At 53.8% G+C, this 14,768-nt stretch overlaps 7 protein-coding genes across 7 annotated transcripts; 2 read left to right on the top strand and 5 right to left on the bottom strand.

Moving 5' to 3' along the window:
• Positions 1 to 1,645: 1,645 nt before the first annotated feature.
• Positions 1,646 to 2,700, bottom strand: BKA78DRAFT_307402 (uncharacterized protein). Its single transcript, XM_066887859.1, has 3 exons — positions 2,341 to 2,700; positions 2,193 to 2,267; positions 1,646 to 1,983 (listed from the first exon to the last, which is right to left on the bottom strand). Exons 1-3 carry the CDS (start codon positions 2,599 to 2,601, stop codon positions 1,861 to 1,863), a joined length of 459 nt encoding a protein of 152 aa, XP_066748448.1. The 5' UTR covers positions 2,602 to 2,700; the 3' UTR covers positions 1,646 to 1,860.
• A 189-nt stretch (positions 2,701 to 2,889) lies between these two features.
• Positions 2,890 to 3,395, bottom strand: BKA78DRAFT_307398 (uncharacterized protein). The gene has a single exon (XM_066887858.1). It carries the CDS (start codon positions 3,373 to 3,375, stop codon positions 2,905 to 2,907), a length of 471 nt encoding a protein of 156 aa, XP_066748447.1. The 5' UTR covers positions 3,376 to 3,395; the 3' UTR covers positions 2,890 to 2,904.
• Positions 3,396 to 3,854: 459 nt separating this feature from the next.
• Positions 3,855 to 6,036, bottom strand: BKA78DRAFT_307396 (P-loop containing nucleoside triphosphate hydrolase protein). The gene is made up of 5 exons (XM_066887857.1): positions 5,778 to 6,036; positions 5,517 to 5,730; positions 5,402 to 5,454; positions 4,686 to 5,338; positions 3,855 to 4,639 (listed from the first exon to the last, which is right to left on the bottom strand). The coding sequence occupies exons 1-5, from the start codon at positions 5,806 to 5,808 to the stop codon at positions 4,337 to 4,339; spliced, it is 1,254 nt and encodes a 417-aa protein (XP_066748446.1). The 5' UTR covers positions 5,809 to 6,036; the 3' UTR covers positions 3,855 to 4,336.
• On the top strand, positions 5,993 to 8,087 carry BKA78DRAFT_88970 (MOSC domain-containing protein). The gene is made up of 3 exons (XM_066893916.1): positions 5,993 to 6,145; positions 6,214 to 7,695; positions 7,942 to 8,087. The coding sequence occupies exon 2, from the start codon at positions 6,307 to 6,309 to the stop codon at positions 7,687 to 7,689; it is 1,383 nt and encodes a 460-aa protein (XP_066748445.1). The 5' UTR covers positions 5,993 to 6,145; positions 6,214 to 6,306; the 3' UTR covers positions 7,690 to 7,695; positions 7,942 to 8,087.
• A 152-nt stretch (positions 8,088 to 8,239) lies between these two features.
• Positions 8,240 to 9,178, top strand: BKA78DRAFT_350410 (RlpA-like double-psi beta-barrel-protein domain-containing protein-containing protein; the record flags this gene model as incomplete). Its single annotated transcript, XM_066890986.1, has 3 exons — positions 8,240 to 8,502; positions 8,605 to 8,882; positions 9,045 to 9,178. The coding sequence occupies 3 exons, from the start codon at positions 8,240 to 8,242 to the stop codon at positions 9,176 to 9,178; spliced, it is 675 nt and encodes a 224-aa protein (XP_066748444.1).
• A 2,903-nt stretch (positions 9,179 to 12,081) lies between these two features.
• BKA78DRAFT_88924 (GDSL lipase/acylhydrolase family protein) lies at positions 12,082 to 13,756 on the bottom strand. The gene is made up of 3 exons (XM_066893915.1): positions 13,440 to 13,756; positions 12,773 to 13,384; positions 12,082 to 12,538 (listed from the first exon to the last, which is right to left on the bottom strand). The coding sequence occupies exons 1-3, from the start codon at positions 13,659 to 13,661 to the stop codon at positions 12,320 to 12,322; spliced, it is 1,053 nt and encodes a 350-aa protein (XP_066748443.1). The 5' UTR covers positions 13,662 to 13,756; the 3' UTR covers positions 12,082 to 12,319.
• Positions 13,757 to 13,843: 87 nt separating this feature from the next.
• On the bottom strand, positions 13,844 to 14,225 carry BKA78DRAFT_307392 (uncharacterized protein). Its single transcript, XM_066887856.1, has one exon. The coding sequence runs from the start codon at positions 14,065 to 14,067 to the stop codon at positions 13,852 to 13,854; it is 216 nt and encodes a 71-aa protein (XP_066748442.1). The 5' UTR covers positions 14,068 to 14,225; the 3' UTR covers positions 13,844 to 13,851.
• Between the last annotated feature and the right edge of the window lie 543 nt (positions 14,226 to 14,768).

The following is a 14,768-nucleotide window of genomic DNA, read 5'->3' as shown; positions in this document are numbered from 1 at the left end:
CACGCAAAGAAGCAGACTGGATGGAAACTGTGGGGGGCGGAGGCGGAGAAGCGTAGTCACGCAATCCATCATCCGCCGACATCGCACCTCATCCGTCCGCAGGCAGTCCATCGTCCGGAGGGGACGGATTGTTCCCGATGGTCACGTCGCGTTGGCACGGTGGAGATGAGATGATGCGGAGAGCGAACGGACGGAGCCACGGCTACACTATCCGATCTGATCCTATATTGTCTTGTCCGTGGCGGTGGTGTCAACCAACCCTACCCGAACAACAAGAAAATATACGCGGCGGCTGTCATTGTGGTAGAGGCGCCACCTAGTTCAACAGGAGAGATATAGATCGCGAACCAACGAACGAGCGAGGCCACATCATGTATAGTACTGCTTGCTTCTCCTTATTAGCAGTCTAGGCAATCAAACAGCAAACCCGCCTGCACAAAAGCAAGTGAGTGACCTCTTTCCCTCCTTTCTACCCATGTACCCTCGCCTCACCTCGGCCGTAGAGTTGAGATTTCTTTCGTGGCCTGCATGTCAAAGGCAGAAGCGTGCGTACACGGAGGGAGTCTGCAAGCGCTCTGCGGCTGCGGGGCACTTGAGATTTGTGCGCGTAGATGGGTGGGTTGGGGAGTCTTTAAGCGCCTCGTCGCCAATTTCTTTCCACTTGAGAATTCGCACTTGTAGAAGCAGCATAACTACAGGGAGCCTTGACGCGTTCGTTGCGAGTACACTATAGATATTGCGATTGTGGAAGCGTGACTACAGCGCGTCTCCAAACCGCCTCGACGCCAGTACTACGCTTGAGACTATGTGCTTGCTTGTAGAGACGTACGTGGCTACAGGGAGTCATCGAGCGCCTCGCCACTGAAAGACTTGGAAATTTTCCAACTCGTTGAAGCGTGGCTACAGCGAGTCTTCAAACGCCTCACCACCCGAAGATTTTAAAACTTGCACTCCCAAAATCATACTTACTGGGAGCATTCAATCACCCCTCCCTCTCCTTCACCTTAGCATCACCACAGCATCCCCTTCTACACCTCACCCTACCACCCATCGCAAGTATATAACCCCCATTTCCCCAGCACATTCAGTAACCAACCCCAACATCCAACTCACTCCCACCTCACTGGCCAACTTGGGCCGAGAGAAGTTGATGAACTCGATGCATTTTCTTTTGAAGCCGTCACTATTTCCTAATTGGGGTTAAGGCCAGTGGACCGGCGTTCGAATCGCTGCTGGCGCTGTTGATTTGTTCGTGGAGGGGCAGCGATATATTTGCATTGTTAGGGGTGAGGGAGTATCATGTAGAGAAGGTACCATAACCCAGGAGGTGAGTGAGTGAGTGGATTAGGGGGCAAGGAAGAGTTAGCGGAAGTGTATCATCGCAACGGTCATTCAAACCAGCCGCGCAAACGCTCAAGCTTTGAACATGAACATCGAATTTTCAGAGATTGTGGTTGGCGTTGTGGGATGCAGAGAAGCGCTGGTGTGCGCAACGAGGGATGCGCTTGACGAAGTGGTCTAACCGGATTGGATTTTCCCAAGGGAGTACGGATGGCGGAGGACGAGGCACGATCAAGTCACCGTTGGAGGAACGACGTTTGCGATTCTGGTTTGATTGACAAAGGATGTCATGAGAGCACCTACACATGTCCGGCAACTGATGTATATGTATTCAAAGATTTGATTTATCTGAGGAAGCATCCACGAGAAGGCCAGGCACAGCCGTTACAGGACCACTTCCCACAATGAGAATTTCTGGACAGTCTGTCTGCATCGAGTGCAACGATTTGTGACCATGCCTTCATGGAATACACTCCCATTCTTTCGTTCTTCCGGCCTGCTTGCTGGTCAAGCATGGATCTAGGGCTTCAGGCCGTTCTTGTTCTTGAGCTCGGTGAAGAGCTCGACGTACTTCTTCTCGGCCTCCTCGGGCGTCGTGCCCTTGTCCGTCTCCTCCTGCCACTTCCGCTTCATGGCCTTCTTCTGTAGATGGTGTGTTAGCGGTGTGCTTCTTTTGCGTATGCCAGGAATGAATGGCAATGTGAGAGGGAGGGAAAGGTGAATGGAGAGGCCCGTCGGGTGGTCTCCAGAAAGCAAAGCTCAAATGTTGTTGAAAAAGGCGTGAAAGATCGGGGGATATAAGCAAAAGAAAATGCGTCGTCGAGTCAAACGACGCAGATCGAACGACGTACGGCAAACTCGGTGAAGCCAGGGTTGGGCGCGTCCTTGACGTTGAAGCCGCGGGCAATCTTGGCGTAGGCGTAGAGCTGCAAAGGGTTCACAAGAATGTCAGTCAAGCCATGCTGAGAAGGGGCCGCTGCGATGTTGGGGTAGACGCACCTGGAGCTGCTCGTCCTGCGAAGCGTCCTTGAGCTTGCCGGCAGTCTGGAAAGCGTTGCGGAACTCGGTGCCGGTCTGGCGGGGGTCATCGTTGAATTGGTCGGCCATGGTGATGATGAGTTGTTGTATAGAGCGAGGTGTGGAGTTTGGTTGTTGTGAGTTGTAAGAGAAGAAGAAGAAGAGAGAGAGTCGACGATGATGGTAAGATCTGTTGGTGGGCAGAGGTGTGGGGTTAGCGGGGCACACAAGCTCTGGCGTCATGAGCAACCGACCCTCGCACCTACCCGGCGCCCCAACAAACTCGAATTCCTGCACCTTGACCTCCCGCACCTTTCCGCATCCATCACCTCCGCATGTTCTAGAGCCTCGACTCGCTGCAAAGAAACCTCCAACTGTCCCATTACACGTCAGCCCTGGCAGCTTGCCAGTCCGGTTTTGGGCGGCCCAGCGTCATCCGTCAGCGGCATGTGAAGGTCTACTCGCGCCACTGTGCTATGGTCCAGCACGCCGTCTGTCCACTTGCTCAACGCCCCCGTTGCACAGGGCTATTGGGTATGATGTACTTTACGGCGTGACGTTGTTCCAAGCCTGACGCGGGCGTTTGGCATGACGAGCGAATTGGCAAAACTTGGAGATCCAGCTTGGTGGACAAGAGCTGGGTCTTCGACCGCAAGTTGTCGGACGGGTGAGCGACAATTCAGTGCAAAACCGGGCATTCATCCTTGTCCTAGTCATTCCATTCTTTTTAAACGTTATCTCTCTTGAAAACTGCGCTCGTTCCAAATTCCTACCAGCAACCAAGATATCATGAAAAGTGAGAACTATTTTGAGCTGACGCAATCTCCTAAAACCGAGGTACATTTGAATGGATTCCCTATATGGAGACATAGTATGGCCCAATGAAGAGATACCCAGGCGGCCAATTTTCTTGCAAAGTCTGTAATGAAGCCTTGTGAGATTATCTAACGATTTGATAGCGACAGATACGAGTACAATGATACGTCCATTTATCTGACCCATCCAGGTGAAAACCATCAGGAAAGTCCAGCTGCCATAATTTTTCAGTCTGCCATTATCCCTCCATGTCCATCATCTCTATTCTCTATTGATAATCGCAAAGACAAATGTATCTCTAGAACTGAACTCGACATTTTCAGATCCGATTGAGAGACGACTAAGAGCTGCTCATTTCTTTCTCTCCTTGACAGCGAAGAACAATCACTCCACGGATGCGGTACAAGTGACTGCGAAATCTACAGGTCGGGAACCTGTTCAAGATGATTCTGAAGCAAAGTCAAACCTCCCATAATCCAGACAGCATGTTGGAAGTCACAATGAATTTGATCGTCTTCGACGAACTGCCAAAGCCAACTCCACTCTCATCATAACAGCAAGAAGGGGATAATCCCAAGGCGCTCAGAGGAAGAGAAAGTGGCTTTGTACTTACAGAGGGCAATGGTGTCACCGATCGACGGCGGACACGGTAGGCACCACGGCATACGAAAACGACTCGATCCAGGTTTTGTTTGCATTTGATAAGCAGCGTTGATGCTAAACAACTATTCTAGCGCCCTTCTACACCTGTTGCTCTGCTAACCAATGCGGATGAGGCGTAAGCCAATTGTCTCTGGGTCTATCTATGGTGACTGTGCGGCGCAGACACCGAGTCTACTGGAGGTCATGGCTCTTTGGCGCCCGATCTGTTTCCTTGGTCTTTCTGGATCCAGCGTGAGCTCCCGTTTTCATCGAGAGCATTCGCTCTCCGGGCGTGGGAGACATGGTTTGCGAGTTCAGAAAACATCCCAACCTTTGAATGTTTTCGAGTCTGGTTCGATGCCAGTGGGTTGACGTCTTGTTGGATACGTGCAGCGACGTCCGAACTTTGCCATGTTTTGGGAGAGATTCTCTCCGCGACTGGATTTGCCATGGGCAGTCTCTCAACTGTCTAATGGGGTTTCCACATGGCATGGAGTCTCGGCGGATTGCTATATGGCTTTCAGTCCTTCCGGCTCTCACCATCTTCTTCATCCTGGTCGGAGGCTTCTACATCCTGATCAGGGGCATGTCGCTTTTGAGGAGGGTTCTTCGACGATTCCCGGGCGAGGCCAATGATGAGGTCGGATTCGTCTATCAATCCTTCCGCGGCAATGTCGTCTCCCCAGCCGTACAGCTCATCTGAACTGAGATCATCTTCCGAGTCTGCCACTTCGGTATATGTGCGCTTTGCCGGGCGGGCTGGTGAGGTAAAGGACTGCATTGACACTTCTGCTGACTTGAGGTCCACGTCGAGCAGTCCAGACTGGTTCGTCAGTATTTGGTCCCGAAGACAAGTGAATCATACTGACCTTCTCTATTGTAAAGGGCAAAACGGCTCCAAGGCTGTCGGCTTCCCCAAGCGTAGTCCCATTCATCTTGACGACGCCGAGAAACCGCACCTGATTCCTTCGATTTTCATCGAGGTTCGCCATTTTCCCCAGCTCCGGCGGCCAGTCTCTGAACAGCACCAGCCGGGTTGCAACGCCACTGTCCCACTCCGTGCCCGCCATGGCGGGCATCAAAAGCGCCCCCGCACCGGGCCTCACCTTGGTCACCGTCTGGTTGGTCAACAGCACAGGAATGTCTTTCAAAGCTGCCGTCTTTCCGAGCGACGACACGAGGCTGTTCATCACGGCGTATCTGCGGCCAGCGGCCCATTTGGCGTCGTCGTTCTTGTTGCCCGTCCCCGAGCCAGTGCGCGGGTACGCATGATCGAAGAGGGTCGACACGGAATCTATAACGACCAAGGCAGTGTCGTCAGGGGGAAAGGAGGGGGCGGGGCGCACGAACAGCGCAAGCAGGTGGGCGAGCGTGGGGGCAAATAGGTGGTGGAAGCGGTCTGCAAGGTCAGCCGGGGGTGCGCGCTCGCTGTCTGCAGACGAGCTCAAGCCATTCTTGGGCGCAGCGACAGGCGCACAGAGTATTTCCTCGACACGGGGTTTTGGCAACTGCGTGGCAGCATCTACAATGGACGTTAGAGGAGCCGTAAAAGCCGTTGCAATTGCTGTGGCGGTGTCCAACTTGCCTATCCAGACGACGGATCCCCCCGACGCCAATGCAGACTTTGATACCTGCAGACTAGTCCCAGCCCTCAGCATGTGCTCTTCCGACAGCTACATCCATTGCCCTCGCCAACATACCCAAATGCAGTCTTTCCAGCACCCGGAGGACCGTATATTTCTGTCACCTGCCCTCGTGGCAAACCTCCTGTTTGGGCCGGGCCATTTTGCTGAGGGCCGAGAGATCGAGCGATAAGGAGGGCGTCGAGTTGAGACAGGCCAGTCGAGAGCAAACGAGGGGCTTTGCTCCTGAGCGCTTGAAGGGCTTGGGACGCAGGAACGGTGGGCAGTCTATCTGCGGCTTATTAGTGATAGAAGGACAAGAGACAAGAAGCGGCTCACGCGACTGCGACGAAGGACGCGACGTAGACATGATCAGACAGCCATGGCCGAGACTGTGGAATTGCAAGCGCGGGGCTGTTGGCGCATTGCAAGAAACGCGTGAAGAGGAGTCGCGGGGAGGAGGGGAGCGCGTCGGGAGTGACGTCGACCGCCGAAATTTGGGTGCACCCTGCCTGGACCCTCGCCATCCGTTCGTTGGGGCCGACGCCGGCTATGACTCGACGCCGTCTTCCTTTCTTCATTCCATGCTGACTGCTCCTCAACTGTTTTCTCTTCATCTTCTTCAATTCCCGTCTGGTCCATTTCATCCATCAACTGGTGCGCACCGAGTGAGGGCTTGAAACATTGAGCCCAACGTCAACGCACAGGTCAGTCTGCCTTACGACCATCACATGTATCAGCCTTAATTGATCAATTGCTAAATATTTTCTATCAGAATTGTGACGGCAGCCCGATTGCAATGACTGCCTAAAGACATTGACATTCCCTGTTCCAACCATCGCCTCAATCCCTCTTTCCAGTCGTCACAATGTCTTCTCATCAGGTCGACCACTTTATCGCCAAACTCTCTTCTCACCCAGCACTGCGTCAAGCCAACTGGGGATCCATACTGCTCAGTATCGTGACGACACTCCTTGCTATTGCCATCACCGCTGTAGTTCTGGACATTCGCCGGGAAGATGACCGACCGCCTCCACCTGAAGGCTGTCGCCGGTTAGGCCTGGATCCAGCCCAGTCAAACTTTCGAGACCAGTACAAGTCAAAATATGGAAAAGACCTCACACAAAAAGGCGACAAGGCAATTGGCAGAGTCAAGGCTCTTACGATCCATCCCATCAAGAGCTGCTACCCGGTGGAGCTCACCCATGGCGAAATCGTTGGAGAGGGCATGAAATATGACCGCCAGCTCACCTTTGCACAATTGATCAGCTCAATTCCCAAGGCGGATGACCCTCAAGTCACACATCAATGGAACTTCATGACTCAGCGCGCCAACCGCAACATGACGAAAATCAAGACGGAGATGTGGGTGCCAGATCCGTCTTCACCTACATACTCTCCAGACGGGGAGTGGGTCAAGAGCGAGGGTTGCATAGTCGTCTCATTCCCGTACATTGAGGATGACAAGTCTTCGCTCATTTATAAGCTGGAGCAAATGGGCAACTTCATCCGTAGATCTTTTCTTCGTCAGCGTGGCCTGGACAACCACGGACCGCGCGTCTACTTCCGCGTCCCATACAACCCTTCTTTGGAAAGAATCAAGGAGAAAGGGCACACTTTTGAAAGCGTCAAAATCTGGACCGACTGTCCTATCGCACTCAACATGGGTATCGAAATTGATCCGGAAGTTCTCGAAAAGCTGCGCTACGCCCTCGGCATGTCCAATCCCGTCACCCTGATGCGAATCGACCCCAACGGCTACCGTGAAGTCTTTAGGTGTGCTCCACGAAAGGGCGAGCATGTCGACTACCAACCCATTGTCGGGATGCAGGATGCCTATCCCCTGCATATTATGAACTTTGCTTCAGTTCATGATGTCGCCAGAAACGTCGGAAGCGCTATCAACAAACTAGACGCACGCCGCTTCCGCGCCAACATTTATGTCACGGGCATCCCAGCATTCGCCGAAGACCACTGGAAGGTCATTCGCATCGGCAAGGCGAGGTTCCATGTCAGCTGTCGCACCGCGCGGTGTATGCTCCCCAACGTCAACCCTGAGACGGCAGAGCGGCATCCCGCTGAGCCTGCAAAGACAATGAAGAAGTACAGGGTAATTGACGAGGGAGCCAATCCCCATGCCTGCCTAGGTATGCAGATGGTGCCTTTCAGCAACGAGTTGGACGAGATCAAAGTCGGTGATGAAGTCATTGTCGAGGAGGTCGGTGAACACTGTTACATCAAGCAGAGCTAATGTCTGGTGTGTTTGTTTCCTTTCGATATCCCTTTGTTGCCTGGGAGTTCGAAGAGAATTGGGTTGCTCCATTTTCCTAGTTTGTCTTTTGATTGTTTTCAAATTCAACTTGCAGTAGTCGTCGTATGTTCTCTTCACTTTGCCGCAACTTGTACATTGTGAATATAGAGTTCTTGACAGACGTCAGCCAGCAGCCGGCCAGGATTGACGGGAGAGACCGTGCGGGCGGGGAACGGTCTCTAACCGTTTCAGGATAAGTCTATTCATTAAAGTTGGCGATCCTTTTCGGTCCGCTCGGGCGCCTACGAACTACCAAGAGGTAGCGCTCGACGATGCCTTTCGTCGACATACGCTACCTATGCGCTCCTACTCCTACTCGACCCCTCTTTCATGGCCTGGTGGTCCCAATTGAACTCTTAAACCGTCGCCGAGCCTCGCCCTTCATGCGCCAGGTCTTGAGCACGTTGCGCTCTGGTCTCCGCGCTCCAACTCGTCTCGACGCGCTCAATCGATCCACTTTCCACCCCCATCCTCTCCGCAAAACGCAAACATGAACGAGAAGCAGGACGAGCCCGTCCTACCGACTACGCGTCACCAGGTTCCGGACTGGGAGCCCGCCGCGGCCGGCGCAAATGGCGCTGTCAAGCGGCCCATCGGCGAAATACTGCGCAACAAGCTGGATACCGTGATGTCGCCGAACCGCAAGTACCTTGGTATGCGACGTCGCGTGTTTCTCTTGGTTGTAGCTGGGGCTCTTTTGGCCCTCATTGCCCTGATTGTGGGCTTGAGCGTGGGTTTGACAGCTGGCGCGAGGTATGTGAAACGTCCAAAACAAACATGCGAACGGATGGAACTTTACATCCGAAGGCTTCTCCGACGTCTGAATGAACCATTAGCTGACTTGATACAATCTAGTGGTGGCGGATCAAAGAACCTACCCCTTCCAACAAACTCCAAGACTTGGTCTGGCGAACTCACCTTTTACAACCCCTCGATGGGATCGTGCGGAATACAAAGCAGCGATAGTGACAAGGTCGTGGCTGTCTCGCACAAGCTGTGGGATCAGGTCTCGAAAGCCTCTGGAATCACGAACCCAAACGCGAACCCGCTTTGTGGTCTGAAGCTGCGCGCGCAGCGTTTCTACACGCAAAAGGGCGAGGAGCGGAGCGTAGATGTAAAGGTGGTTGATAGATGTAAGTTCAACCCCTTGGTCATTTCAATCCTGGTCTGCATGTGCCGCATATGGGGCGAAATCTATTTCACTACCCAGCAATCAAACCTCCTGCCGTTTCTTCCTATCACCAAGTCATGACCCCGGGCATTTCACGCTGACGGTTTGATCCCCTTGCCCACAGGCGTCGGATGCGAAAAGACCGATCTTGACATGAGTCCCGGCGCGTTTGACGAGATTGCATCTGCTGGCGACGGCCGTGTCGACGTCACTTGGGCATGGCTCGACACCATACCAGCTGGAGCCCTGGACAGATGAGACAGCGTTGCATTTCAGATTTCTTCTCCAAGAGCACAATGGAGCATTGGAGCCCGAGTACGATGTTTGCTCAGGCATCTTCTAACATTCTCTTCTTCTACGAGCATGGACTCATGTGGCCAGCAAAAATATTGTTGTCCGTGCTTCCTGTCTATGTTGGTATAGAACCTCATGGTCCCCATTTGGACCATTATAATGAACCCTATTACGATACAAGCAACTAGTGCTCTAACTCTACTGACCAAACCCGCCTGCATCCACACCGGCTACCCGGTACAGTTGGCATTTCCCCAAAGCTGAAGCCATCGACCAGTTTCCTTCATCATGGGACGGGCGGTCGGGTAGCGGTCCGTCACGCATACGAGTTGGCATCGGTTGGGCACTACCATCGCGGCTTAACAGCTCTATTTGACTTTTCCGACGCAAAAGTCGGCAACTCAGCATCTGCACTGACAACATCACAGTACCTGCCTTCGTTTGCTACCGATTTCGAAATCAGTCTCCGTCATGAGCCGAGAAGACCATCAAATGCCGAAGGAGTCGAGAAACTGGAGGTTGAAGCCGCTGCGCCATCCACCAGCCACCGCACAAACAAGCTCATCCCAGCGGCGGGTGATCGGCCACTCCAGCGCCCACATCCTTGCTCTTCTTCCTGCTAATCGGAACCCTCGTCTCCATGCAAGAACCTCCATCCAGCTGGGCCATCCCGACCACTGCTACCAAAAACACCTGCGACGCGGATGACCCGCTACACGCACGCTACGCGCCGCTACGTTGTAGTCTCAGCCCGTCGTGATGATGGAAAAAGAACCAGAGGCCCAAAAAAGGACGAAGATGCTGCAGGTTTTGCTGGACGTTGCTTGATGCACAACAAGCATCGTGGCGGGCGGACAAACTTTGCACCCCAAGCCTCCATCAACATGATCGACGAAGCTTATCTTGAGTCGATGCGATGCGATGCGCTCTCTTCGGGTACCGCAGGACGTTGGCTGCGCAGAGCAGCATCCTTGTACCAGCCATGGGTCGTGGTGAGGAGTGTGGTGCTGGAGTAAATAGGCTTAAACCTGCCTGATCTATGCTATTGTGGAAGTCCGTCCGCTAGTTGACGACGAAACAGGAATTTTTGTTTCGGGCTCCCGCTCTGCTGGCGGCTACCCGCGTTTGAGAAGCCAACAACAGCACCAAGGTAATGATGTAGACTGGCGAATGCAGCTTTAGTTTAGGCTGCGCTGTCATACCTCAGCTAACCATATCACGGCAACACACCGAATATTCTTTGGATTCGAGATTCAGCCAACGTATTGCAGTTGTCTCCAAGAATGGCCCCTCCACACTGACACACGCTGCTATAGGCAATACAGCAAGATTGGAAATAAGCTCAGCAGCCTCCTCATCCCCTCGAGCCCCATCGCCCCACCAACCTCTGCAAACCTTGTCCTCACCACCGGGACCACGAAAGAGGAAATCAGCCGACGATGCGGCATCCACAGCAGCACTGCTCAAGGTTCGATGCAACAGATGCGATGCTGTTCATTTCTTACGTGTAGACGAGATCGACTTGCTCTGCCACGCCCCTCAACCACCTCCAACCCACATACCCGACATGCGAACGCACTGTCCGCTCTGGCAAGGATCTTCCCACCCCTCCATTCCTACCAATTCCCAAGCCCCTCATCCCCGTCCTCGCCGTCAGCCATCAGCCGTACCCGTCGCACCATGAAGTCATCGGACCAGGAAGAATCCCGCAACCTCACCGGGCACCGCCCAATCAATCTGTCCGTCGGGTAGGAAAAAAACATCAGACTAGCAGCCGGCTGGACGCGGCCCGCCCGTCGCTCTAGTCGTCTAATTCAGACAAGGCGGTCCATGTTTGTGTGTTTGCCGTTGTTGTCGTTGCTGTGGTGGTGGTGCCTGCCTCTCGGTGCTCGGGGTGGAAAGTGGCCGTTCGGTGATGGGTTTTCTGGCTGTTTGGCTTTGCGATGACGCTGTGGTCGGCGATCGGTTTACTCAGTGTTACTTGACGGCTGTGTGGTTTGCTGGTTGGTGTTCGCTGGGCACATCTCTCCGCGAGCCACGCCTCACGAAGTGCTCGACTGAACGGAGAGCATGGCAAGCAGAACCGTACGCAAGGCAGACAGCGCAGTCAGCCACAAACACAGCCAAAAAGACGAACGAGCCGTGTGCGTGGGAGCAGGCGGGGTGCAGGTGGACCTGATGATGCAGTCACCCGCGTCGTCCGTCCCTTTTCGTCCCGCTTGTCCAGCCTGCCTGCCTGCCAGCCAGCCGACTGTTCAAGCCAATCCAAACCACGCCCCTTCTTGCTCGGTGGGTTCTACCTGCCAGCAGCGGCGGTGCCAGCCAGCCCCGCAGCCCGACTGAGCGGACGTCCCGTCAGGGTGATGATTGCGCTAGCCAGCCAGCCAGCCAGCCAGCAAGTCGGAGTGTTGGCTGACTGGCGCACTGTTTGGTGTCACGTAGAGAGCATGTCGGTGGGAGTTTCGTGCCTGCTTGATCAAAGAGATAGTTGCGGACAGCGAGGAGGCAAAGCACACTAGCAGCAGTGACTAAAGTCTTGAAAGTAATTTTCGGTAGGCTGTAAAGGCCAGACCGGTCTATTCAAGCTATGCATGCAAGTCGTGACGAGTGAATGCGTGAGCGCGTGCATGCGGGCTTCGTGAGGGAATGATAGAGAAAGAGAGAGAGAGAGAGTAAGAGAGGCTGTGATGGCGGTGAGAAACGAAGTAGAGGGTAGGGCAGGGTGCGGTGTATAGCGATATGTGGGTGATTAAGATTACATGCTCCAGCCAGCCGTGGCGCTCGCCGTTGTTGTCTTGTCTTGGTCCTGTGTCTAAGAAGATGCCGGAGAACAAGGCGGCTTAGCTAGCCTTCTTCTGCACTATGCCGGTAGGTGGATGATGGTAGATATTATTTTTGTTTGCAGCTGCCGACGGTATGGCTTAGTACCTGCCCTTTTGGGCGTGGCCGGCAGTGGCCTCTTTTTCGTAAGGCAAGGCGTCACAACGTCCTCTTGATTGTTTTTCACCACTGGTTCCTTTTTCCTTCCCCGGACTTTCGTAAGCGTCGTTAGTCAGAGGACGCTGACCGGCCTGCTCCTCCACCTTCCCATCTCTTCATGCTGGATTACCAGTACGTTGCCCACTTGCTGCCACCCCGCACGACACCAACAAACTCACGTGCAATGACCCTGTCAGTTTGCTCGGACGGGTGCAGGCTGTCGTACCAGAGGTAAGAGTCGCGGTCTGAAGGTGACATGGATATATTGGCCGTGACGAAGCTGTCGACGTTCAAGGGCGCGGTGCCGTTGAGGTAGGCTCCCGGGTTAACGTATATATCGGTGATCTGCCGATGGGTAAGTTTGGGAGAGGGGTAAGGTTGAGAGGGATAGAAGCCGGGATGGCGGCTGAATGACGAAATGCCCGAACACGATAGGAAAGTGCAAAGCTTGGCAGGAGTTGGGCACGACGAAAAGTATGAAAGAGTGCGAAGAGTGAGACTTGAAACACAACTGACGCAGTATCAAAATGCTTGGGAGAGAAAAGGAGGGAGAGAATAGGAGAGCTTCGCAAGACTTACCAGGCTGTACATGTCGAACAAGGCCCACTTGGCTCCTGGATACCTCCTTGCAAGCAGCGACTCATACGGCGTTTGGAACTTGGCGTTATTGTTCAACAAGTTGACTTGCTCCTTCATGCGGTAGCTGGTCTCCGTCATGTTCACAGACTTGCCGATACCGCCCTTGTCTGGCGGCGCATACAACGGCGAAAGTTGCAGCGGAATCAGATTCATGAGAACAAAGTAGCGCCCACCCTCGGCATACAACCTGTCGAATTGGTCGTACACGCATTGGAGGTAGTCGACGAGAGTCAAGTTGGGTGCTTGGGAGTCCGTGAGGTACGCATTTGCGCCAACATCATTGGTTCCGATCCACATGGAGTAGACAGTTTCCTCGGCAGGAATGTCCAGAATTGGAGCGCCATTGGGGCCTTTGAAGTTCTTGTCGGCAATGAATGCTGGAATCTCATAGCCTTCGACATCCGGGTAAGATCCATTGATTTTGTCGTAGTAGCGCGTGACCTGCTTATTGGAGCAGACAGCACCACTGACCGCGTAGTTGTAAGAGATGGCGCCAGTGTAGTAATTCACATAGCGCGGCCAAGTCTGACCCCCTGAGTTGGTGTCGCTTCTCTGGATTGGCATCAGTTTGAGTCCGTGGTTGATGATTTTGTTGGGAATACAGTACCACTGGTCCAATCCATCCGGTTGGGGGCAGTTGTCCGTCATGTTCTTCCATGTACTTCAGACGGCCTTCATCTGTGTAGCTGTTGCCAAAGGAAACCAGAGACTTGAAGTTCTTCAGGTCCCATGACGTAGTTCCCGGCAATGCAGGAGAAGGGAAAGTCTGTGCCTGAGCGGATGAGACCAGCAAGGTGCCGACCAACGAGCCAATCAGAGGCACCAGCATTTTGAGAGATGGGTAAGAGGGGAGAGGTGCTTGACAGGTTGCCCTCCTCTTTAAAGGCAGGACAAAAGGGGTAGAGGGGCTCAAATACTGGCTGCAACAAGAAATCTGGGTGGCTAGCTGTTCTTGACAGCATCGAGTTTCCTCTCAAAGAACTTTAAAAAGCATCATGGCTTCCCGCGTCCTGCCGTGTTTATGGCTGGGAAGGCCCCCGCAATGCTGACCTACCTGACTTGCATCCGAGACTTGCGAGTCTGCAGCGAAATACCACCTTCTGATCATACGCATCTGCGGTGAACGAACTATTGAACCGGTGATGGTGTAGGTATGCTGCGGTAGGCAGGTGTTTAGGCGGGGCGGTGTTGGTAATTGGACACGAGAAGGCTTGGTGGGGAGCTTCGCATGCCATTCGCCATGTTCCCAAGACAGGCTAAAGAGGTGCGGAGCAGGCGTGTTAGCGTCTCTACAGCAGCAGCCCGAAAGGCTTGTCTCCCATGTCAAAGCGGAGAAGATGGCCTTGTCCGAAGAGCACTGTCCGTGACGAGGCGGCTGCGCCAGATCCCCGGCCAGCAACGACTGTTGTGGCGCTGGCTCGGCTCACCCGATACGGCTAACAGATTAAGAAAGCTTGATTCGTCTGCCGAACTGCTGGAGAAGGAAACCTGCAGGGAATGTTCTACAGCTTTAGTAGACCACCTTGGGCGCGTGTTTGGTCCTAACGTGGCAGCCAATTGTGCCCAAAGCAGAGACAGGAGCTGGAGCGGGGCCTCTCGACGCGATTGTTTCTTCCTGGCTAGCCGTCTCCAATGCAGGGCCGTGTTTGGCGTCCAAGGACCATCACGTGACAGGGGTTTCGCTTCCGCAGGAGGCTTTCTGTGTTAAGCTTCTGTCAGAAGCTTCAAGGGATAGAAGGCTCGGGTGGCTAAGGGTCGATCAAGCTTCTTTCGAGGTGTTTCTGACGACAAGGCGCCGCTCTGGTGGGCTGGACGGATAATACGGGAGCCTGTGAAACCCAAGGTCGCTGTGAATGATCAGCGACATCGAAAGGGACGCTGTGTGACAGGCGGTCTGTTTTGGATGCATGATGCACGCGTTCTGAATGGCATTTCC

The sequence above is a fragment of the Phyllosticta capitalensis genome (genome assembly GCF_038381095.1).
Source record: "Phyllosticta capitalensis strain CBS 128856 chromosome Unknown BKA78scaffold_2, whole genome shotgun sequence".
Lineage (NCBI taxonomy): Eukaryota > Fungi > Ascomycota > Dothideomycetes > Botryosphaeriales > Phyllostictaceae > Phyllosticta > Phyllosticta capitalensis.
The sequence above is the reverse complement of the archived record's forward strand: the minus strand, read 5'-3'. Positions and strand labels throughout refer to the sequence as shown.